The sequence below is a fragment of the Mya arenaria genome, chromosome 4 (genome assembly GCF_026914265.1).
Source record: "Mya arenaria isolate MELC-2E11 chromosome 4, ASM2691426v1".
NCBI lineage: Eukaryota > Metazoa > Mollusca > Bivalvia > Myida > Myidae > Mya > Mya arenaria.
The window spans coordinates 59,330,846-59,352,444 of NC_069125.1; the positions used below are offsets into that span (position 1 = coordinate 59,330,846).

Below are 21,599 nucleotides of genomic sequence, written 5' to 3' on the forward strand. Positions count from 1 at the left end.
ATGACCCAGATCGACCAATCAATGCGCTAAAAATAGATAGGACAGGTAACTCAGGTGTGTTTTACGAACGGTCATGCACAGGTGATAATTGGTGACCCGCAGCCTTTGAACTTGCCTAAAAACCTGTCATGTTATGTATTGATCCATGAAAACAACTTTATTTATATTTTTATGCGATTTTAATATGATTACAGAAATAACCATTATATTCATTCATTAATTTACGGCTATTTAGTTAATTATTGACTTGTTAATTTCCTCTTAATGCATTCATTTCATTCTTGAAAGTCATTCATGCGATCATGCAATATGAAGTGGCCTTAAGTGTTGCTTTCTCCCATAAAACTGTTTAATTAACTATCTTAATTTAATTAGGGTTCTTTATACAATGTTCAATAGTTCATTCATGTGGTGCTAGACAGATTGTGCGCGAGTGGTCTCCACGTCTTCATTTTTGTTGTTAGCGCCTATCGGAATGTGCGAATGTTTTGCTCAAAACACTCGGACTGAAGGTATTCGGCGCCTGCTCATTTTACTCTTGATTAATGGGAATAGACCACACGTTAACCCTCGCATTCATATAAAACATAATTTGATAAAATGTAAAATTAATCCCAAGAATTTATTATTGAAAGCACAATGACATCTGTTCGAAGAAGGAAATCGTTTCTGCACCCTTGGCATTTTGAGGTTCGTATCTTCTTTCAATCACTTTTTTATTTCAAATTATAATATTTTCAAAGAACGTTCCACTGAGGATAATAACATCAACTTATAGTATTCCAAGACTATCGAAAAAAAATAATGTATAACTTGAAAACAGAAGGGGACTGAGATCGGTCTCCGTAGACATTCTGGAATAGTCGTCCAATCTGTATTACCATATGTACATGTATATACGTTTTACTCTCAATCGACGAAACAATGCCGCGCGCATAATGAAGCATTCTTTGTTTTTCGTTTTATTGCAATCATGTTCATAAATTTTCCAGTTTTCATGACATGTCTTTACTTTTACAGTGGACGGTGGCGGAGGTATTTGCTGCTGGAAACCTGGCGGATGATGACACCCGGATCAACCCTGTGATGTACTTGGGACTTACTGTAGGCGAAAGCAAAGAACTAGGACACGTGAAGGAATACCCGGCAGATAATGGTGAACAACATCAAAATACGTGTCCTAGTGTCAGAACAATTCTAAATGACAAAATTTCACCATCGGGGTCAAAAAATAAGCAAACAGGAGCCAATCTGCCCAGAAATACCCCTGACCTCTTACACAACAAGGGTGGTGTCCAAGACGAACAACTAATATCTGGACCTGGTGCAAAATTTAAACACTTTAATGACGAAGCGCAGCCGATCGCTATCATTCTGAGACAACAATCGCGTTCAACGATTGTCGACGATTCAAGCTGCAAGTCGTGTCCCGGAGACCGGCCGACATTGCGGCGGTACCGCACAGAAAACACTCTAGTCGCACAAGCAGCTTTTGCTGAGACACGAAACTGTGTTGACCCTGACGCATGGGGTTCCAGTAACACTTTAGACAGTTGTAGTTTTGTTACCGCTTCTGATCGCTCCCATTGTGAAGATTCCTGTGAAAATGTATTTATTACAACAAGTTCTGAAAAGGGTGCCGGAAAACGTGGTCAGTGCTACAACGTTCGGGAGCGCACTATAACTTCTTTTGGGGAGTCTAGTACAAACTCGTATGGATCGTTGAGGTCAGCGAGAGAAGAATTAGAACGTGAGAATCAAGGAATAGAAAATGAGCGGAAATGCACTCTAGGAAGCCAAATATCAGAGAGCTTTGATCTCGACAAATACATTATCCCGGTAGGCCAACCAAGGACACCGTTATCGCGGGTGTCCAGACTGAAGATACAAAGCAGTCAAGCGATCAATTCAGCCAGATCTTTACAGAACTTTGACCGTGTCTGCGACGAGTTAAAAGACAGAGCGGCAACATACCCGTTGGAAGGGCTCTACCGAAAAAGAAAGTCTAACAAGCAGCGAAAAGCAACTTTCTGTGTCTTGTTGTCATGTTGGTGTGCAAAACCAAAAAGGCGGAGACAATTTCCAATGAAGTCAAGACATATGCGTTGGGCAAAGACTTAAAAACAAATTTAATCTTTTGAGTTGATTAAAGACCTCTATTGTACAAATAGTGTTTGTCATGTGCTATAATATACTACATTACTGATCATATTGTTGTTTTTCTTACTCAGATTATTTTTACTTTTTTCTTATAAAAGTTAATTAATATAACTGTAAACTTGCGGTTAGCTCTCCTGAGCAGATGATGCTCAAAGTAAGTGATTATGACTTTCCTTTATCCACCATCCGTCGTCAACAAATGTATTAATCGGCTTCTCTTGAACAACATGGGCAATTTCTTTAAAACTTGCTTCCACTGACTCAGTGTGTGTATACCACGTGATTAAGTACGACATGTATGCTACGTCGGAAGGCAACATTTTGCTTAAAAATGAAGAGTTGAATCAGCATAAAAACTATTGTCTGAATCTACCGTAGGATTGCTCTGCTTGAAAGGAGAACTAATGTAGTCTGAGCGGGATAAAGTACCGGAGTTGACGACGATGGTCTGAATAATATGATTTGTAGCGTGAGATATAAAGGTATTCAACCTAGTTTTTTTAATAATGGTTTGGGATCTTTATAATTTACGTTATATATACACAGTCGCAAGCCTAGTTCTGTTCTTCTATAGTAAACTCAACAGTTGTCATTGTTATTCGTATATGTATGTTAAATAGAAAGTCACAGACCTCTCATAATCATTCTTGTCTGAAACCATAAGTCCCGCTATGTTTGTTATAAATATTTTCTTCAGAACTCGAACCTCCAATTTTTTTGAAAACGGACGGCCATGTATATCCTTCACCAGTGGTTCATTCTCTGGTGACCAAACGAAGGCCCTGTGGAAACGCGCTGCTTTTCATACAACTATTTACTAAGTTAAGTATCATTTGGCCGACCGCATGCTGGACTTTTTAAACTTGCATCTCCAAATGGCATATCCAGATGCAGGCACATTTTGTCCCTGTGGTCAAATAGTCAAAGGTCAAGGCCATGCTCAGAGGTTTGGACATTATCGAAGAAGTCAGTATAAAAAATGAACAATAAAATAAGAGTTCTAAAGGTTTTTTTGGAGTGGCTTAAACAACAGAATTGTTCCATAAATATTTGTGTTTGCATTGGAAGAACAGAAGTAGTTTAGTTTTTATCTACCAGCATTGTGGAACTATGACCGGACAATATCGGCGCAAATGTCAAGGATAAAAGTGATACTGTATCTAACTCTTACTATGCTGTATAATATGCTGTACATACGGCACATGAAAAATAGATTTGATGCAAGGATTTATCTTTCACCAATCCGACCATCCGTTCTAGCACATCTTTTTTATGTCTATTCAAACGTGAGAGGGACACAAAGTTGTCCTTGTCCATCTATATTCACATGCGTTTCGAGGTCTTGTCTGTTGGAATCCTCTTACAGTATATAGCGGATAAATTTACGCAAGACGTTCACATATTATCATGCATCATGTGTTTATGATCAAGAACTACTTTTAATTTGTCCTCCGCTATACATTCCAAAACGATAAGAGATGGTCATGCATCATGGGTATATGGTCGAAAAGAAATTATTTAGTGTTGCGTTATTGTTTACCAAAATTATGGCCCCTCTGTTCATCTATAGTGACGAACACCTCACCAGCTAACATACCGATTGGATCGACGTTAGTTATAACACATAACACAATTTACGATGTCTGACTGACATCAACTTAACGTAGGTTCGACATCTCCGCACCATTTGCACACTAACGATTTTTTTGTAGCCATAACTGCATTTCTCTCTTTGCTCAGCAATAAAAAAAATGCAAATGATGATTTAAAAGCCGTGTCCAGACTTTTACATTAACATAACATAGGCCTCATATTTAACATATATTGATAGCGTTTGGCCTAAAATATCAGTCCGAGTTTGTTCAGCAGCAAATGTTTTGACCGTGTCCAATATCATTGTCATGTTGTTAACCGATGTTGGACCGATGTATCGCCGTGTTGCCAACTTAAGGTGGATCGACATAAAACCGATTTTAACCGATATCGGACCAATAATATTATTGCACCATATATCTTGATTTCGGGCCGATGTCGATAAAGTATGTCGGTTCAACTTCATTTTGATGGCGAGGTGGTGGTATTAACCAATGTTGGACAGATGCCAAGCTGTGTTGCAAAATCAAGGGCGGACTGATGTCGGGCCGATTTTTAAACGATGTCGCGTCGATATTTATGGCAAAATCATTCCGATAACGGGATGATAAATCCATGCCATATGGATCATTAACGATTTGGAGGGTCTTCTTTCACAGATCACGAGGAATATGACCCTTTATGTTTTAATCCATAAAGTGTATATAGAGTACATGTATATTGAAGGAGCGTACACTATTTCGAGGACTTAATTCACAGCTGATCTGGCATCTTGTGCAGAGCGTCTATTTTGACCAGAATCATTGGCAATTTATAAAAAAAAATGTTGTTGTTTTTTCTTTCTCTAGTCCACGAGATGTATTGATTGTCATAGGTTATATAACACCAAATAAATTTCTTATATATTCTATAGTGAATTTATATGCGAATTTAATCTGAGTTCTAGTGTTTTACGACCCAAAAATCATATAAAGTATGAATCCACTTGTGTACAATAAAAATGTTAGAAAAAGTTTAGTGTCTTAAAAGAAAGAGAGATAATCACTATATATTCAAAATGTTACACACTCATGCGTAGGAGTACGACCATTGCACTGAAAGTGTTAAAAAGTAGATCAAGTCAATTCAGCATGTTCAGCAAGTTCAATCACAAACCATTAGCTTCAAAACCTACAAAGATGGAATGTACCCAATGGTCTGAAATGATAAAGACATGCCTTGATTCATTGCCATGTGTTAAAACAAAAAGAAGAAAACGTACTCAACACTGAACAGTCGAATCCAAATTGGTGTGATTTGCCATCACTTTTAAATGCACTTACTAAGGCACAAATCTACTTCCAAAGCGTGAACATGACTATGGGGTCTTCAACATATTCTAAAGTCATCCGTGAACAATGTTTTTTCTCTTCCTTATTTGTGTTCTATAGCATAATGAACGGAACCCGGTACTTTATTTATTATGTATATACGTTTAGTATCGGTTATCGACTGACACGTATTTCAGAATTGTATTTATTAGTCTGAAGTAGTCTCTTCAAAATACTATTTGTTATACGTTTAGTATCGGCTGGGAGTGGTCCCAGGTATCGGCTAATGAGTGGCATGTGTTGACATGTATTTCCGAATTGTATTTATGAATCTGAAGAAGTCTCTTCAAAATATTATTTATTATAAACTGTTGAAACGAGTGGTCGGTTACGGGCATGTCAATATCTCCTTTTTAAAGCAGAAGGCGTATACACAAAGACAGCGCTTTAACTAAAAATAATTTTCGGTAATCTGATATTCGTTTGATATTGGCGGAATTTGTTTGTGCTGACACCGAAGAAGTTAGTTATTTTAATTGTGCAAAATACGAATTTGCATTCCTCGGGAAATATTTATAGTGTAAGAGTGTAAAAACGGTTCTATTGTTTTAAAGGTGAATTACAAATTATATTATTAAAACGTGTGTGTATTGAGTTGTGCTATGATATGAACAGGAAGCAAATTACATGAGAATATACATGATGTGGCCAAACTCGGGATACGTGTTGGTGAAAGCTTTGATACTGGGTATTGTGTCGTCCAATTTGAACAGCGTTTGCGCTCAAGTACGTACAGTGTTCGCTTCGATAACCTGTCAACATGTTGGGTATATTTTGGCATTGTTGTTGTTAGTTGTAGTTTACATGATGTGGAATATTAGTTTAACATATCCATCCTTTTGCCTGGCTTCTGAGGGACTCCTGACGTTTATACCGTGCCTTATTTATGCCGTTAATATCACCGGCCACCAACACTGTCAATTAGCAAAAACATAATGTTATCCAAACTCACGAACGTTTAACTAAGTGGCAACAGGGGTAGATCCACATGGGCACTAACGGCACAGGCATGCACATCGTTTTTTAGTGTGTTTTTTTTTAAATAACAAAAAATGTATGTAAAACTAAGGGGTAGGGACAGGGGATATAAGCTTCAAGTAAAACTATTTGCCAGTCTTTGTTTTTTTGCGTTCTTTGGATTTTTTATGTTTTTGTTTTCCCTCAAGATATAGTGCATACAGTCGCGGAGGAGCATACGGGCCTGCACATCAGTACTTATTAAGCTTGTTTAGCTACGCCCCTGGTAGCCATATATCTTTTTTCTTGTCGTCCAGACTATAAGCAAGCCAAGCAGTTGTGGGGACTCCACCGGATGTTTCCATAACGGATGCACGTCGGACGATTGCGAATTCCTGCTCAAGTGGCAGGACGGGGGCGGCGATGACCTTGATCTCACCTTGACTTGTATAGGCACCGGCGACAAGTACTGCGCCATTGGACTCTCCAGCGACTCCAAAATGGTAATTAAATCATTTATATATTGCTAGAAAGATGCATGTCACTGCAAGACATATAAATACTCCTGAGTCCTGATTCAAATTATATATATCAATATGTGAATAATTTATAATCGTATAGATTCTGAGACTGTGAAACATTCAGGGGTTCGTACTTGATGCTAGTGTATTTTAGTTTTAGACAGTTACAGTACTGTGCGTAGCTGCTGTTTAATGATATTTTCTATATTTTAGGACAGTGTTTGTTTCCAAAGAAATATTTTCACTGTAAGGATACTGCTTGTTTCAAAGTATTATTTTCCCATGAAGAGGAATTGGAAATTTGGCAAAAAACGCCCATGCTTATAATATATACGTATAATTGTCACCACGTCTTTCACACCCGTTCATTTCAGGCGAGCGCGAGTGTGATAGAGTGTGTATCAACGAGCAGCACCCCGGCCGTCTACGTCTCATACAACACCGGCTATTCCAACAGCCGCTTGTCGCAGGTGCACGTCCTAGTAAAAACCTAGACACTTTCACTGACAACATCATTATTATAAATATATCAACACACCATCTTGTTCCTGATTTTATTTTTCAAATTCATTTCCTAATAAGACTTTTATTTGTGTGTGTATGTAACATATTTTCAGTGGTGTATCTTTTAGTCGATATTTAAGCAATTATTTTAATAGCAAAGGAGTTCAAACAGCCTTGGATCCTAGTCATAACTGATCCATTTTAATGCATGTTTCAAGAACCAACTTGGCCTGACACTGACGTCATCATCCCACACAAACGGGATATTCACGTGCACGTTCAAACGTAAAAAGACCGCGACTCTGGCGTCAGCGTCGGTCGCAGACTCAACCAAGTACTTCGATATGAACAGTGACTGGACGCTGTTGTATGCTTATGGGTCCTCGTCAGGTGGTTAGTGTGTGTTGTTTTCTATTATTATGCGCGTAATTTGTTTTACCACCATATATATGTCTTCAAAGACTGGTACTGCCATTTTGGTCGTTCTTTTATGCCACTGGGAGCCACTGGGAGCCGCTGCAGCAATACTCATAAGAGCAATTGTGTATGAAAGGATTTCGAGCAGTGCTGTTGAATATCTAACATCGAAACGAACTCGTTTCTAGGTTTCATCCTTGTTTCAGTTGGTCGAACGATGATGATATATACGCGTCGCGCTAGACATAAGATTTGTTGTTCTATTTTGTATGAAATTAAATTTGTTGATATATACTAATTCGTTAAAACTAACTCAGTATGTCCAACTCTTCATTCCTCCTTCCAGGTTCTATCCAGCAGCACAGCTCCAATCCGTGCGCTTCCCTGGAGACTGCCGACTTCCAGAGCTCCGACGACGTAGGATGTAGCGCCACTGACCGCCCGCTCGTCAAACTACACGGTAGGATCCCTAGGGCGGGACAAAAGGGCTATCGCTCTAGGATTGGGGTGATAGAATGTTGTAAATTACTGTAAGAAATAAAATAAAAAAACTAGTTAATTAATTGAATTATAATGTGTGCTACGTTTGTTGCCATTAACATGTGAAGGTTGTATATGTTTTAGCGTTATTATATTATAAATACAATAGCCATAAAGTATACAACTCAACTGCAGGTATCTTGATGTCGCTGGTGTGGATGTTGTTTGCCCACGTGGGTGTGTTCATGGCGTCGATCAACAAACAGACGTGGCCGGACTCCACCCTTTGGTTCGGCCTCAAACCTTGGTTCGTGGTAAGATATTTTGACGCTGTTACAGGCATATTAAAAACTTAATGCTTTTTCACGTATACAAGAAAATGTCATAGCTATGAGCTTAACTTTAAATCAATCGTCGTCGTTGTTTTTGTATGCTTATAATTAGGTATGCAAACGAATATTCGAATATTCGATCAAACGTTTGGTATTCGAATGGCAAAATCGGTATTCGATTATTCGAAAAAAAAGTTGAATAAATAAAATAAAAAAACCTTTGACCTACAAGGCTGCAATTGTGTATTTAGTTCTTTTGTCATGTTTTTACAATGATTGGCCCCTAATGCCAGAGGTGTGAATGTGATGACAATACACTAAACACGCGTCATATGTCATTTAGGGACATATCGCCGGGTACTATAAAAAGTCCCCGTAATTTTACAACTTGCTATTGGACAAGTGACACCAATGCCTTTGCCAATTAAGGATTTAAGGTAACGGCCTTCACACTAATGTGCTGTCTTGGTTGCAGATTAAGCTATGCAACATTGCTCAAATTGCCGTGATACTATGTATGGCATTTGCTACAATAATGCAGATGTATGTGCTGTTAAATGTTTTCCATGTTTCGATGCACTGTTCTTGCTTTGAAATGTTACTGTATAGTATAGCGTTTTAGGATATATTGCCTCTATTGATGTAGAAGAATCAAATTCATAAATGTTTCTTTTTATCATTTTACTAGTTCCCGAGTTGGTTTGGTATATAAGGTAGAGGTCTATCCCAGAACGAGACTGCTCGTCCTACGGAAAGACCCTCCATTGGCTCATTACGCCATATGATTAGGAATCCATCTAATTTCACATTGTTTCACAATATGAAGGCAGCGGAATTATTCGATTTTGATTTTTGATTGTTCATAATGAATTACCGTTTTCTATATAAAAATGGGGAATTTCAGAGGCTCATATGGGGAAATCAGAGTCCGCCGCGCGTAGTTGCTACGACAAAGAAGGATCAAAATGAATTGGCGAATGATAATAATAGTTTAATACAACTTCGAAAAGATGTATTTTTGTTATCGAATATTCGAATATTCGATCGAAAGAATTACCGAATATTCGAATATCAATTTTGCCATTCGTTTGCATCCCTACTTATAATGCGTTAAGGGATTTCGCTTTACCTACAATAAGTGGGTCATCTTTGTACTTGACTAACGCTGAAGAGCGTTCAACCCTAATACGATGTTCTTTTATCAAAACCGATAAGTCATGATTTTTTGTTGTGTTCTCTTTATTACATTCTTGAATTATTCACCTAAATATTTCCTAGGACCTACACACCTACCAACCCAGATGGCGCTTGACACGGCTCTCTTGAAGACCGAAAGTGCTTGGTCTCCGGCCTTAAAAAGCTTTGCCTTCATTTCACTCTATGTAAACAACTATACAAAATGGAATGTGTCAACTGATTTCAGTTCCACATAGGATGCATGCTGGGGAGCACGTTGCTGACCTTAGTAGCATTCATCGCCATATTTGTCCACGCCGAGGGATACTCAAAGGCCGGTCCCAATTTTTCACACAACACTTTAGTCATTCAATAGAGTTGTTAGTCCTCAAAGGCATTTAACTTACAAATGTTTTGTTTTTATAACGTTTTTCGTTTCTTTCAAACTTAACTCAGAGTATTATATACACGTTATTTGGTCATTACATTTGCTTTCACACAAATTATGTTTTGTAAACCTCTCCATGATAACCTACACACATATTTTGCTCCCCAACAGAACGCTGCTTCACATCCAGTTATAGGCATCATTGTTACCTGTCTAGTTCTCATCAATGTAAGTATAGCGTTTTACTATGCTTCATATAATTTAAAGATGACAAAAATACTGTATAAGGCTAGCTTGGATACCAATTCTTACTGATGTACAACAAAGTGTTGTCCTATACCATTATTCATGTCATTGCTGAACATAGGGTAGGGTTAATTATTACAGTGTTTAATGTTTCCAAAAGAGTTCATATAAAACATTACTACAATCAGGATCAAACTGTGTGAATGGACTTCAACACACCAACGGTTCCAGCTTATACAATGTACCGCAAATTTTCAGCCCATTATGGCGGCATTTCGTCCGAAGCCTGACCACCCGAGACGTATTATCTTCAGGATAGCTCACACACTCGTCGGCTACCTGGCCATTATTCTTGCAAGTAAAATAATTGAAACAAATAATTTAATTTGATGAATGTTTTCATTGTTTTCGAAAAAAATAGGTTACTATCAGTGATTCGACCTTATCTTGTTCTTTGCGTTTACCAGACCAGAGTTAAGATGTTTGACTGATTAATTGGTGTGTACCTATAATCTCGGTTGAATTCCCCTTTGCACCATACCATTCAAAAATATTCTGTCTGTCCATGTCCTCAGCGGTTAACCTGTACACGGGGGCGAGTCTGTCGGCTGCGAACGCCCCCGCCTCCACTCGGATCGTCTTGATTGTCTTCAACGTCTGGATCGTGGTCGTCCCTATCGCCGCCTTTCTTTACCTCGCTTTCAGTCGAAAGCCTAAACAAAACAAGTGTAAGTATATCCCAGAGTGCATGAAAAATCCTGCGGTAAGTTGGAGTACACGTAGATTCTGGTGGTATGTTCGATTACTCGTAACTTCTTGTGGTAAATTCGTGTATATTTCAATTCCGGTGGTTAGTGCAAGTACACGTTACTTTGGTGGTAAATTCGTGTAAATTTTCATTCCGGTTCGAGTACATTCAACTTTCTGTGGTAAGTTCGAGTGCATGTCGATTCCGGTATATTTGGTTGACATGCTGATGGCGGGGTTGATCACAGGTTGCAACCTGAAATCTACATTGTCACGCTTTTATGTTCGGTGTTTGAGTAAGCAATACTGCTGTATTGTACAAAAGCAAGCATTTACACCGCCATGACATGAATATGTGAAACTTTTTACATTCGTTATTTTGATTCATTTAGTCAAATTATATGGTATAAGGGAAGCAACTTGCATTGACTCGTATACACGAAATTGGCGGAGGTAGTCGCCCACTACAATTGCAAACATCTGCTTTATCTTCATTGAACTGGATATTTATTTTCATACAGCATTTGCCCACAACATATTTTTAGTCAGTTGAATTTATATTTTGGATTTTTGCCAACGCGTGTCTAAATGCAACAATATATATATTTTGTTGAGTAGCTCAATATTTTGTTGATTTCGGTTTTTCAGAAGTCACTTTTCATACATATATTAGTGTTGTTGTTTTTTCAATAAAAAACTTTAACTGTTATACAGTGGTTTTTTTTGAGAAATGCAAAATGTGTTTTCAACCCATTGTCAAATAGATTATATATATAGGGTAACAAAATCGAGAGAAACTTCTGTGGGTTAACTCGGTGAAAAGATGACAGAGGGTGACAAATACACCATCGTTTCTATGACTTAATGGTTATTAGGCTGTGGATATTTGACAGTAAACGAGGGACGCGAAAAAATTTTCAGATTCTTTAACAGGACAGGCGTCACTTCTTTTTACAATAAGTTCAACTTTGAACAATGTTCTGTGTGAAATGTTGTAGCGCGCAGTATCTGGGGCATGTGGCTAGCCGTGTAGATTATGGTCCAGATGACGCTGCATCTACTATTTTGGGGTGCTTGTCTTTTTTGATAAAACTTTGAACACTCAGACATACATTCAGACATTAGATGAATATTTATGGCCATCAGTATCTACACATTTCGACGATAACTCATGGACATTCCAGGAAGACAATGCTCCTGCCCTCAAGTCACATGATGCCACAGTATGGAGAGAAAAAAACATAACATTCCTGTCTTGTTCTGGCCTGCACAGTCCCCAGATTTAAGCCACATTGATAACTTATGGCTACTGAAAACAATAAAAATCATGCTAAACACCATATATATCCTCAGTGACATGACGGAGCACCTGTTGACCACTTGGAATTCAATCCCAAATACGTACGTTCAGGGATTTTATTTCCGATTCCCGAAACGAATTAGGCACGACGCTTTTTATTGACTATTAAATGTGAATATAAACATGACACGTTTTATGTATAGAATGAATAACAAACTACAGAATAATGTACTCGCAAAACGCTCAAAGCCTAAATCATATAATTAGAATTTTGTTTTTTTCAGCAAATGAAGTAGAGCTTGAACCATACGATTCTGGGCAAGAAACAAAGGTTGGTCTTAAACTTAAAGGTTAACTCTTTCTTCTCAAATCTTGGTTGTAGGATATAATTGTAAGAATGTACTTGTCGTAACTGATCTATCACCATGTACGAGGCTTAACAAAGCCTAACTATCAACACATTTACATGAAATAAAGTGAATGGCCAAGACAATTAGTGGTTGCTGTAGCTTAAATTTGAAATTAGAGTGATACCTAATAAAACTAAATGCTTTTTTAAAGCTTAAGTAAATGGCATCCATTACTTAAATTCTCTTCCAGGAGCCGCTGGACAATGTCCGGGTGTTGATCACAGCTGTATACGTTGTCGGACTTCTGGCGCTGTCCATCGCCTTCTGGGTGCTCTTTGCTGGGGGAAAATAACCAAATCGTACACACGATATTGAAAACTTACATTGAAACCGGTGACATGAACTTAAAACACTGCTCGTGTGGACTTCGATCAATCATACTGTTATATTAGTTAGTTTTTGTATTGCTATAAGCTTTGTTGTACATTTGTATTTGTTTTTTGTGAACAAGAATATATTTTTAGTAATAGTTTACATTTCATTGCAACAAAAATGTAGCTTATGAGCCTTTATGTCTCGATATGGTTTGCTATATAACTCTTTCGAGACATAATGCCCCAAAGCAATAGTTTAGACAAGATTGGACGTGGTGAATGGACAAAACTAGTTTGGAAAATTTGTGATAATTAAAGGGAAATAACTCACATGTTACGGGAGTGTTCAGCAGGTTGGTTTTCAATTTAGTTTGTGTAACCAAGTTTAATAACAATCGGATAAGCTTTGGTCGAGTTAGAGAATGGACAAGGTCAAGTTGGTAGATACTTAAAGGGACATATAATATTGTGTGTGTTTTTTAATTCGTCGAAGACGTTATGCCAACCAAGTAGGTAAACTACGGATGAAAACGAGAGTTGACAATGCGAATACTATTCTGGTCAAATTTTGATTATTTAGTCAGACCCGTGCGGGAAAATTTGATCATAACCTTTCACAGCGAACAAGGACAATTGTGAAAATGAAAGGGCATTACTCGAGATACTAAAGTGATCAAACTGGTAATAGAACCCATGAAAGGTATTTGATGGCAATACACATTGCAGCAGCGTTTTGTAAAGGTATGCTGAAAATGTTCAAAATAAACATAAGGTCAACAAACGTGTAATAACGAAACAAAAAGATTGTTTATATGATACATCCGAGAAATTAATATGCCCATTAACACAGTTACAAGGTATGGTAAAGATTTGGTAAAATAAGAAAGAAACAGACATATGAATAACATGGGGCTTCAGTCTTCAGTCCATGTTACGAATGGTGACATGAAATGCTATTCATTAACACTATGATGGTATAAAAGTAGATTTAATATACCTATACACACTGCGGAACCTATTTCTGGTATTAAACTCAAAATATTTAGGAGTAGGGAAACGCAGGAAATAGTTTCAGATCAATCGTGTAGTTCTTTTTTAAAGCCAAATGTGTTAACCTCGAACATTTCTGGCCACGTTTCATTAAGACTTGGCCACGTTAACAAATCAGTGCTGGACGATGGGGAACTGGCATCTCATAATCCTAACAGCTAGTAATTGAAAAGAACACACACTCTTTTTCACACCAAATAATGTTAATTGGCTATTGATATCCAATTCGTAAATTATGACCACTGGAGAGGTAGGTGGCTGTAGCGAAAATCGTGCGTGTGTGTGTGTGTGTGTGTGTGTGTGTGAGAGAGAGAGAGAGAGAGAGAGAGAGAGTCATGAATATTCGTAATGGGTACAAAATAACCAAGTGCAAGGAGAATGCAATAATTTAGAAAAAAATAACTTTAAACAAATTAGCTGCATGGAAGCAATTAATGCTCCTCTCTGATGACTAAAATAGGCAAACGTGGAAGCAGTCAACCGTTACGTCAAAACTATCAAACCAATATCCGTAATACATTTCCTAACAGACGGGCCAACAACTCATAACCGAAATAAAATTAACTTTTATCTCTGGACGAATATGGTTTTACGGCTTCAAGTTCGCAACATCGAATTTCTTAGAGGCTCCCCACGGAAAAGGCGCCGCTAATGATACAGGTGCAACGATAAAAAGGACTGATGGCCACCAAGTAAAAGCATGAAAAGGGCCATGAAATCTCATGCGCTGCAGTGTTGATTGCTACGGTCCAACCATCTTTTCTGTGAAGTTGTTTATTGTTGAAGAGTCGTCAATAGATGTCGGGCAGTTACTACCCAGTGCACTAATTCCTATTTCCAGTACAATGAATATTCATCAGGTAAACACACTTTTATAAAACGTAATATAAATGGTTAGGTTAAGCCCATTGTTTTGAAAACTGTTAAATAACAAAGAAACACAACTCAATATCATACAATTTGAAAATTTTAAATGGATTATCCTTCTATTCATTTCTTAATATTTGCAACTTATCGTTTAAAACTGAATGAATTTAAACGGCGTGAAATTTCCTTGATTCTGAAGTCAACCCTCCTTTCAGCCGTTCATTTCTCAGATACATGCAGGGGCTAGAGTGGTAACAACCTTTGAAGTATAATTACTCATAATTTCTTCTTAACAACACTAGAACATAAACTGCAGACGATAATGTATTACATGTGCCTGCTCAATACGTTTACTGCGTATGTTTTGCGTTTCTCTCTAATGATTTTTTTAAATAAACAATATTTTATGGATGTCAAGTCGTCACTAGAACTACAAACATTTATTCATCGTGAGTCTTGAAAAATAGTATTTCGTACTTTCGTAATGACAGCGTCTTAAAAAGTTGTTGGAGTCTGAAAGGCAACATTTTCCATTAATGGCACAATGAAAATATTGATGCGCATCGAAGGTTTCAGTTTAAACAACAAAGCTTATACATGTTTTTTTCTTCTCAAAACAAAGCGCCCCTAGTGCAGGTGACCAAGCCTCCATTGGACTCGTGGCAGGTGACAAAGCTACCAGTGGACTCGGGGCAGGTGACCAAGCCACCAGTTGACTCGAAGCAGGTGACCAAGCCACCAGTGGACTTAGGGCACTGGGGGCAGGTGGCCAAGCCACAATTGGGCTCGGGGCAGGTGAACAATCCACCATTGGACTCGGGGCAGGTGACCAAGCCACCAGTGGACTCGGGGCAGGTGACCAAGCGGACACGGGGCAGGTGACCAATCCACCAGTCAGAACTTGGGGCAGGTGACCAAGCCACCAGTGGACTCAGGGCACTGAGGGCAGATGGCCAAGCCACAATTGGGCTCGGAACAGGTGACGAACCCACCATTTGACTAGGGCACACACTACAACCTCTAAGATCAAGCAGTAAATACCTCTGCCGCAAATTTACCATGAGGTAGTTGCAACGGACATACTCACATATTTGTTGTTATCAGTTTAAATGAAAACAACAACTTACTTATCAACACTATATACTGCATTTTCCAAACACACATGAATAAAACACATAAATACTAAAAGTCCCTGGTAAACTATATTAAAATGATTTAGATATTGATTTTGGTATATATCCTCGTTTGAGGTACTGGCTGATACATACGTATAGATGAGCCTATGATCGGTAGGTACGCGGTGGTCTCACATGACGGGTCCCCGTTTCCTGGCATAATACTGGGGGTTGACGAGGATTACATGGACTTTAAGGTAAGTAATTCCATGTTTGTCCCTCTCTTTTGACCGCAGAACCATGCATTGAAACATGTTCCGTATTTGTAGTATTCCATGAATTATAACATGTGCCATAGTTATGTTGATGCCAGCTTCATACACCCATAGCTGCGAACTACAAGTAGCTAATACATGTATATGAACAATTTTCAGTTTATGCACAAGATCGGCAACAACCGATACTTCTTTCCCCTAATCAACGACCAGTGTTGGTACACTGCAGATAAAGTCATTACTCTTCTCCATCAAGAGCCACAACATGTGACTTCTCGTCATTGCTACATTGTATATACCACTCTAAACATTGAAGCTGATTGAAAAAGAAATGGACATCATGGTGTCTATTGGTGCTACAGTTGAAAATATAATAGATTCAAGTTTCAAGTAACTCTATAGCACATGATCCATTACTAGTATAATAAATTGATAACCATTTATAAATAAATGTTGTATATTGTATATACAACAATGTAGAAAACGTTTAATAAAATTAGTACCATAATCTTTATAAGAAGTAATGCTTTAAATGAAACATAAAGTACACAGTACATATACTGAAAAATATCTTAAACGCTTAACTGATATTGTTTAACGCTAGCTATTGCTTGTTTTTTATCTATGAAAATATGTATTAAATATATCTGTATTGAAAATATAATCACATCTTCTGTGTAAATTATGAATGTATAAATGTTAAGAGTGTCCAGATAATCCATTAGATTTGTGATTTAGCAAATGCCTCCATATGAAATGTCAACTCCATTACTTGTTGTCAACTCCATTACACAATGTCATTTCTGTTACATCGTCAAAACTGATAAAAATACAAAGAAGTACTGAAATTTCATCAGCACAAACTGTATGTATACTCAAATGCAACAATATGCATTATACGTATGTCTATTGTAAACATATAATGATGACTTTAATGAATTGAAACCTTCAAAGAAATGTAGAGTTACTGTTTATTTTGTACTACCCATATTCCGAAATGCATGTTATTTCTGGAATGACAGGTCCGACAGAGGGCGGGGCTGTTCATCTTGATATGGCTTTAATACAAATATTCTGGACCGATTCCTCAAATATTTAATTGAAATGTTCATCAGATGAAAATATACGACAATTTCCAAGACACCAAAAGAGGCGGAGCTGAATTTCCATACACTGTCATATAACATGCAGCTGAATGTTTGTCTGAATCAGCAGGCTTTTAAGGATATTTGGCGGCGATTTTTATTAAAAGATGCTCCAACGTTTGCTCAAAGTGCTTGCCCGATATAATGCTGTCTCATGCAACTGATTAGAGTGTTTAAATCTATCAAAGGCCCTATTGATTTCACAAAACGCATGTCAAACATTTTTTTATTGTGAAGCACATTATATATACATGCGCTATATTCACGTATTATAGCTTAAATAGTGTCTATCACCGTATTTCAAAAATTCAACATCTTGTTCATGTGCTTTGTCGTTTACTTTATTGGTTTCTTATTAAAAAATGAGAACATTACTTACACTTTCGGATAAATATATTTATTAACATGCATGTACATGACACTCTTTCTCAACATTTAAGTGTATAACTTGTATTTTATGTTCCAGCGCTTTTCCTTTGCACGAACGAAGAAAGCACACGATACATATTTTGATTCAGTTGCAGTATAATAATTATGGTTGAAATAATAATCTACATGTATTTTAGTTTAGTGAACTACTGATATAATTATACATTTGCTATGTATGTTTTTTCGTCCTGGACATCGAAAAAGTAGTCTGAAAGCTGCATTCCAAACCTCTTTTTCTATACTACCTGGCGACATGCAACACACATACATTCCAATGAATGGCCTCTGTCACAACCCTGCTGGTTTTTGTGTCATATCTTTAATTTCAATGTTTTCATTATCGGCTATGTATACCTTCACGTCGTCATAAAACTTCATCCGGTCCTTTCTGGCGCGCTGCAGTTTCCGGAAGCTAGAAATTGCAAACATCCGGCGCCTGGTCAAGCGGTCAACCCATTGTTCGTGAGCATTGCGGCTGTGATCGAGAGCCTCTCGACACTGCTGGAGCCGTCTCTCCTGCAAGTCCCTCTCTGACTCGGACACAAGTACATCGTCGTCTCCGCCGGTGGCTTGTTTGTGACTGCCGTCGGGGCTGCCCGCATGGTCTTCAAATACCTCTCCATGTTGGTCTGAGCTGCTTATGTCCGAAATATCCGAGAGTGAATCTACATTACTCGACATGCTTCCTCAAATGTCATTTAAACTGTTTAAAATACAATATATCATTCACCGCCTTACATCTTTAATAGTTCTCTTGAAGATAGACAATCTGCCGTTTTATAAGACCGCGAAGTCACAACAATATTCCAAGTATTAAACACTTTCAAAAGTTTTATTATTAATACCACTTTAAATGTTTATCTAAAATCCAGCTACCATGCATGTTTTTAAAGTTACTCTCTATTATACTGTAAAACATATGATATCTGTTAATATTATTATTCGATTTTTCTTGCATCAACGTACTGCGAGTCACTTGTTTCAATCTTGTCTCTACTAATCCCTCAATGATTTGTTTTATAATGATAAAACAAACACCGTTGTTTTATATTAGCATCTTGTCTGTAAGAATATTTAAACAAAACGATGGTCGATATTCAATATTTACTCAATAAACTAACAAGATTGGCCCGTAAAGAGCATAAGTATCAAAAATGAGATTAAAAGTTAAATTAACCTAGATGGTTATTAAAATGCATAATAAATGCGATTTAATTTCCCCTCGACTGTTATGAAATAGAAAGAGCAAAAGCAAACCCCCAACCCTTATAAGAACCATTTCATTCGTTGTCAAACATAATAGCCAGAGGTCAACACTAAAGTCAGATCTAATCAATTAACTCATAATGCGACTTATATTTCACAGTATAGTGTTAATATATAGAGTACATTAATAAAATTTATGGTTTCTTTTGGGACAAAGCAACGGCATTCCCAGACCAAGAGTGTGTCAAAGCGAAGCATTTCACTAATATCACTATTGCTACAATTGCTATTTTGGCACAATGGATAATACAAACACAGTTCCATTAGAAGTCAAGTATTTCCCACCCTAGTTTGGCTGTTCTGGACGTAATCCTTCATAGTCTCGTACACCTCCAGCCTTTTCCTGTGACAGCGCTCCAGCGCCTTAAGTCTCGCGAACGCTCTAAGCTTCCGGGTGTTTATGTCACTTTCCCATTTCTCATAATCGCCTTTCTGCTTTTGCAGACGATCAACCACTTCTTCCAGTCGTCTGTCAAGTTCCTTAATTTCCTGTTCCGACATCAATACGTCATCGATGACGTCAATATCAATGCCTGCGCGAGACGATTTCGGGGTGTCAATTACGTCAAACCGGTCATCTGTTGAGGTTGCTTCCGAAGGCACCAACTCAGCATGGAGATCGTCTTCCTCCTCCTGGCCCTCATCGTCCGATACAGGTGTGTTTGTCGGCTGTATGTAAATATTAACGAAATTGTATTTTATGTATTTAATTGATAAATAAACATTAACAGTTCTCTTTTTCCGACCTAGTCAATAAAAGCAAGCACTTCAGTGCTAATCTTGTTTTGCGTTGATTTGTAACCAAAGATGAAGCTGCATTATTTAGGACTTCAAGTAATATATTATACGTAAAATACTTACATTTTCCTCGTCAGACATCTTTCATCATTTCAACTGCGCCCTGTTTAAACTTTTTCAACGACAAATAATTGTGTTCACTATATATGTTATATTTTGCTCTCGTATTCACATTTAATACAAAGATCAACAAAGAAATAAGTCTTTAAAAGATATTCAGACACAATTTATGACTAAATACGTTTATTCATTGGTATATAAAAATTCGGCTTTTACTTATTGTAATCTCCTAGCAAACCCTATACAAGCACGTAAATGGGTTGTAATTTTCTTCGTTGAATGAATCGTGATCACAAAAAAGAGCATTGTTAAGATTCAAGCTTGGAGGTGTACATAATATATTGACATACGGACATCCGATATTGATCACAATCTATCTAATTGATCGAACCGGATTACAAGATTGAATGGACTTCACTAATTTATGTACATACATTCAAAACATCAAGGGATATTGCATTAAAGCGTATCAGCGGCTCATGTTCTGATATTATTTATCAGGCATATGAAGATGTGCCGAGTGGAAACGTAAAGCAATATGCCATGAGAAAAATGTATCTTCGGGAAATCAAGTTGTTTGATCGTCACTTGAACTCAAGTGTTATTGTCATGAAAATGGAACGTTGAAGTCCGGGAAGCACTTTGCCATATCACCCATATCACAGAAAAAAAGAATAGACTTATTATTTATAACTAACCGCATTTTAAAAATGCATTTGCTACTTCCTGTTTTTCTTTTTGGACTTGGGCAAAATGAATAATTATTAATGTTTTAGATGTACCTGCATGTAGCATACTCAAAACTCCCCATGAGTAAGAAACTGCTATTTGGTCCACTAAATGCACCAGTAACATGTTGGAGTTACGTGTGCTGATTAACTTCACGAGCTCAGTCTCAGTTCGTAAAAAATCTTTAATATCGGTATTTTTTTGGTCGAATGACAGCATTTTTCAAAATATTTAAATTCCAGATCGATCGACTTTTGAATTGCCGTAATTATTTGTTTGTTCGCCAATAGAGTTTAAACGATAGCATATAGTTTGTCTGATTGTTTTGTGTCGTAAGTTTCATACTTCTATTAAAGAGCAATAAGAAGTAAAGGTAATTGAAACAATGAGGATCTGCGTATTTTAAAATGCATCTTTTTTGTTGTTGTCAAACTGAATAATATTCATGAATCCTCATTCGATAATACAAAAAACAAGGGCCTTGTATGCACATGCCAACGCTCGTCCATCAATCAAGGAGCATAAGACAAATCATTTGGGCCAGATGATTGATCATAACTGTTATTGTAAGTAATTAAGATTCTTTATCGGCTATGTGGGCAGTTTTTAACTGTATTAAAGTTCAACATATGTTGATTGATGATACTGATAATACACTCCCCATATGCCCATCAAAGACAATCCCATGGAATATTATATTTTCTTGAAAAACAACAACAACAGCAACAACAACAACAAATAACCACACACTTTTAAGAGAAGTCCATCTTGGCTGTGTCCGTGCTCGCCTCACATCCTAGACATGAAGATTGGACCTGACCTGAGGTAGATGACCCCTATTGATTGTGAGATCAATGGTCAAAGGTGCAGTGACATTGAACTTGAAAAGATTTACCAAGTGATAACTCGACCATGTCTGTACCTATCAACCTCAAACTAAACATGAATAT

The 21,599-nt window shown here is 37.4% G+C and overlaps 2 protein-coding genes across 4 annotated transcripts; one reads left to right on the top strand and one right to left on the bottom strand.

Annotated features, from left to right (window-relative positions):
- Positions 1-5,323: 5,323 nt before the first annotated feature.
- Positions 5,324-13,381, top strand: LOC128230352 (putative ferric-chelate reductase 1). 2 transcript variants are annotated; one of them, XM_052942549.1, is made up of 12 exons: positions 5,324-5,849; positions 6,398-6,583; positions 6,976-7,071; positions 7,324-7,498; positions 7,869-7,982; positions 8,198-8,316; positions 9,758-9,844; positions 10,070-10,126; positions 10,403-10,502; positions 10,720-10,872; positions 12,476-12,522; positions 12,792-13,381. In XM_052942549.1, the coding sequence occupies exons 1-12, from the start codon at positions 5,751-5,753 to the stop codon at positions 12,891-12,893; spliced, it is 1,335 nt and encodes a 444-aa protein (XP_052798509.1). In that variant the 5' UTR covers positions 5,324-5,750; the 3' UTR covers positions 12,894-13,381. The 2 variants fall into 2 exon arrangements, with proteins under 2 accessions (XP_052798509.1, XP_052798510.1); XM_052942550.1 differs by having other exon boundaries at positions 5,324-5,677.
- Positions 13,382-17,666: 4,285 nt separating this feature from the next.
- LOC128232396 (uncharacterized) lies at positions 17,667-20,180 on the bottom strand. Of its 2 annotated transcripts, none has more exons than XM_052945912.1 (2): positions 19,924-20,180; positions 17,667-19,731 (listed from the first exon to the last, which is right to left on the bottom strand). In XM_052945912.1, the coding sequence occupies exon 2, from the start codon at positions 18,475-18,477 to the stop codon at positions 18,085-18,087; it is 393 nt and encodes a 130-aa protein (XP_052801872.1). In that variant the 5' UTR covers positions 18,478-19,731; positions 19,924-20,180; the 3' UTR covers positions 17,667-18,084. The 2 variants fall into 2 exon arrangements, with proteins under 2 accessions (XP_052801872.1, XP_052801871.1); XM_052945911.1 differs by having other exon boundaries at positions 18,489-19,731.
- Positions 20,181-21,599: the final 1,419 nt, after the last annotated feature.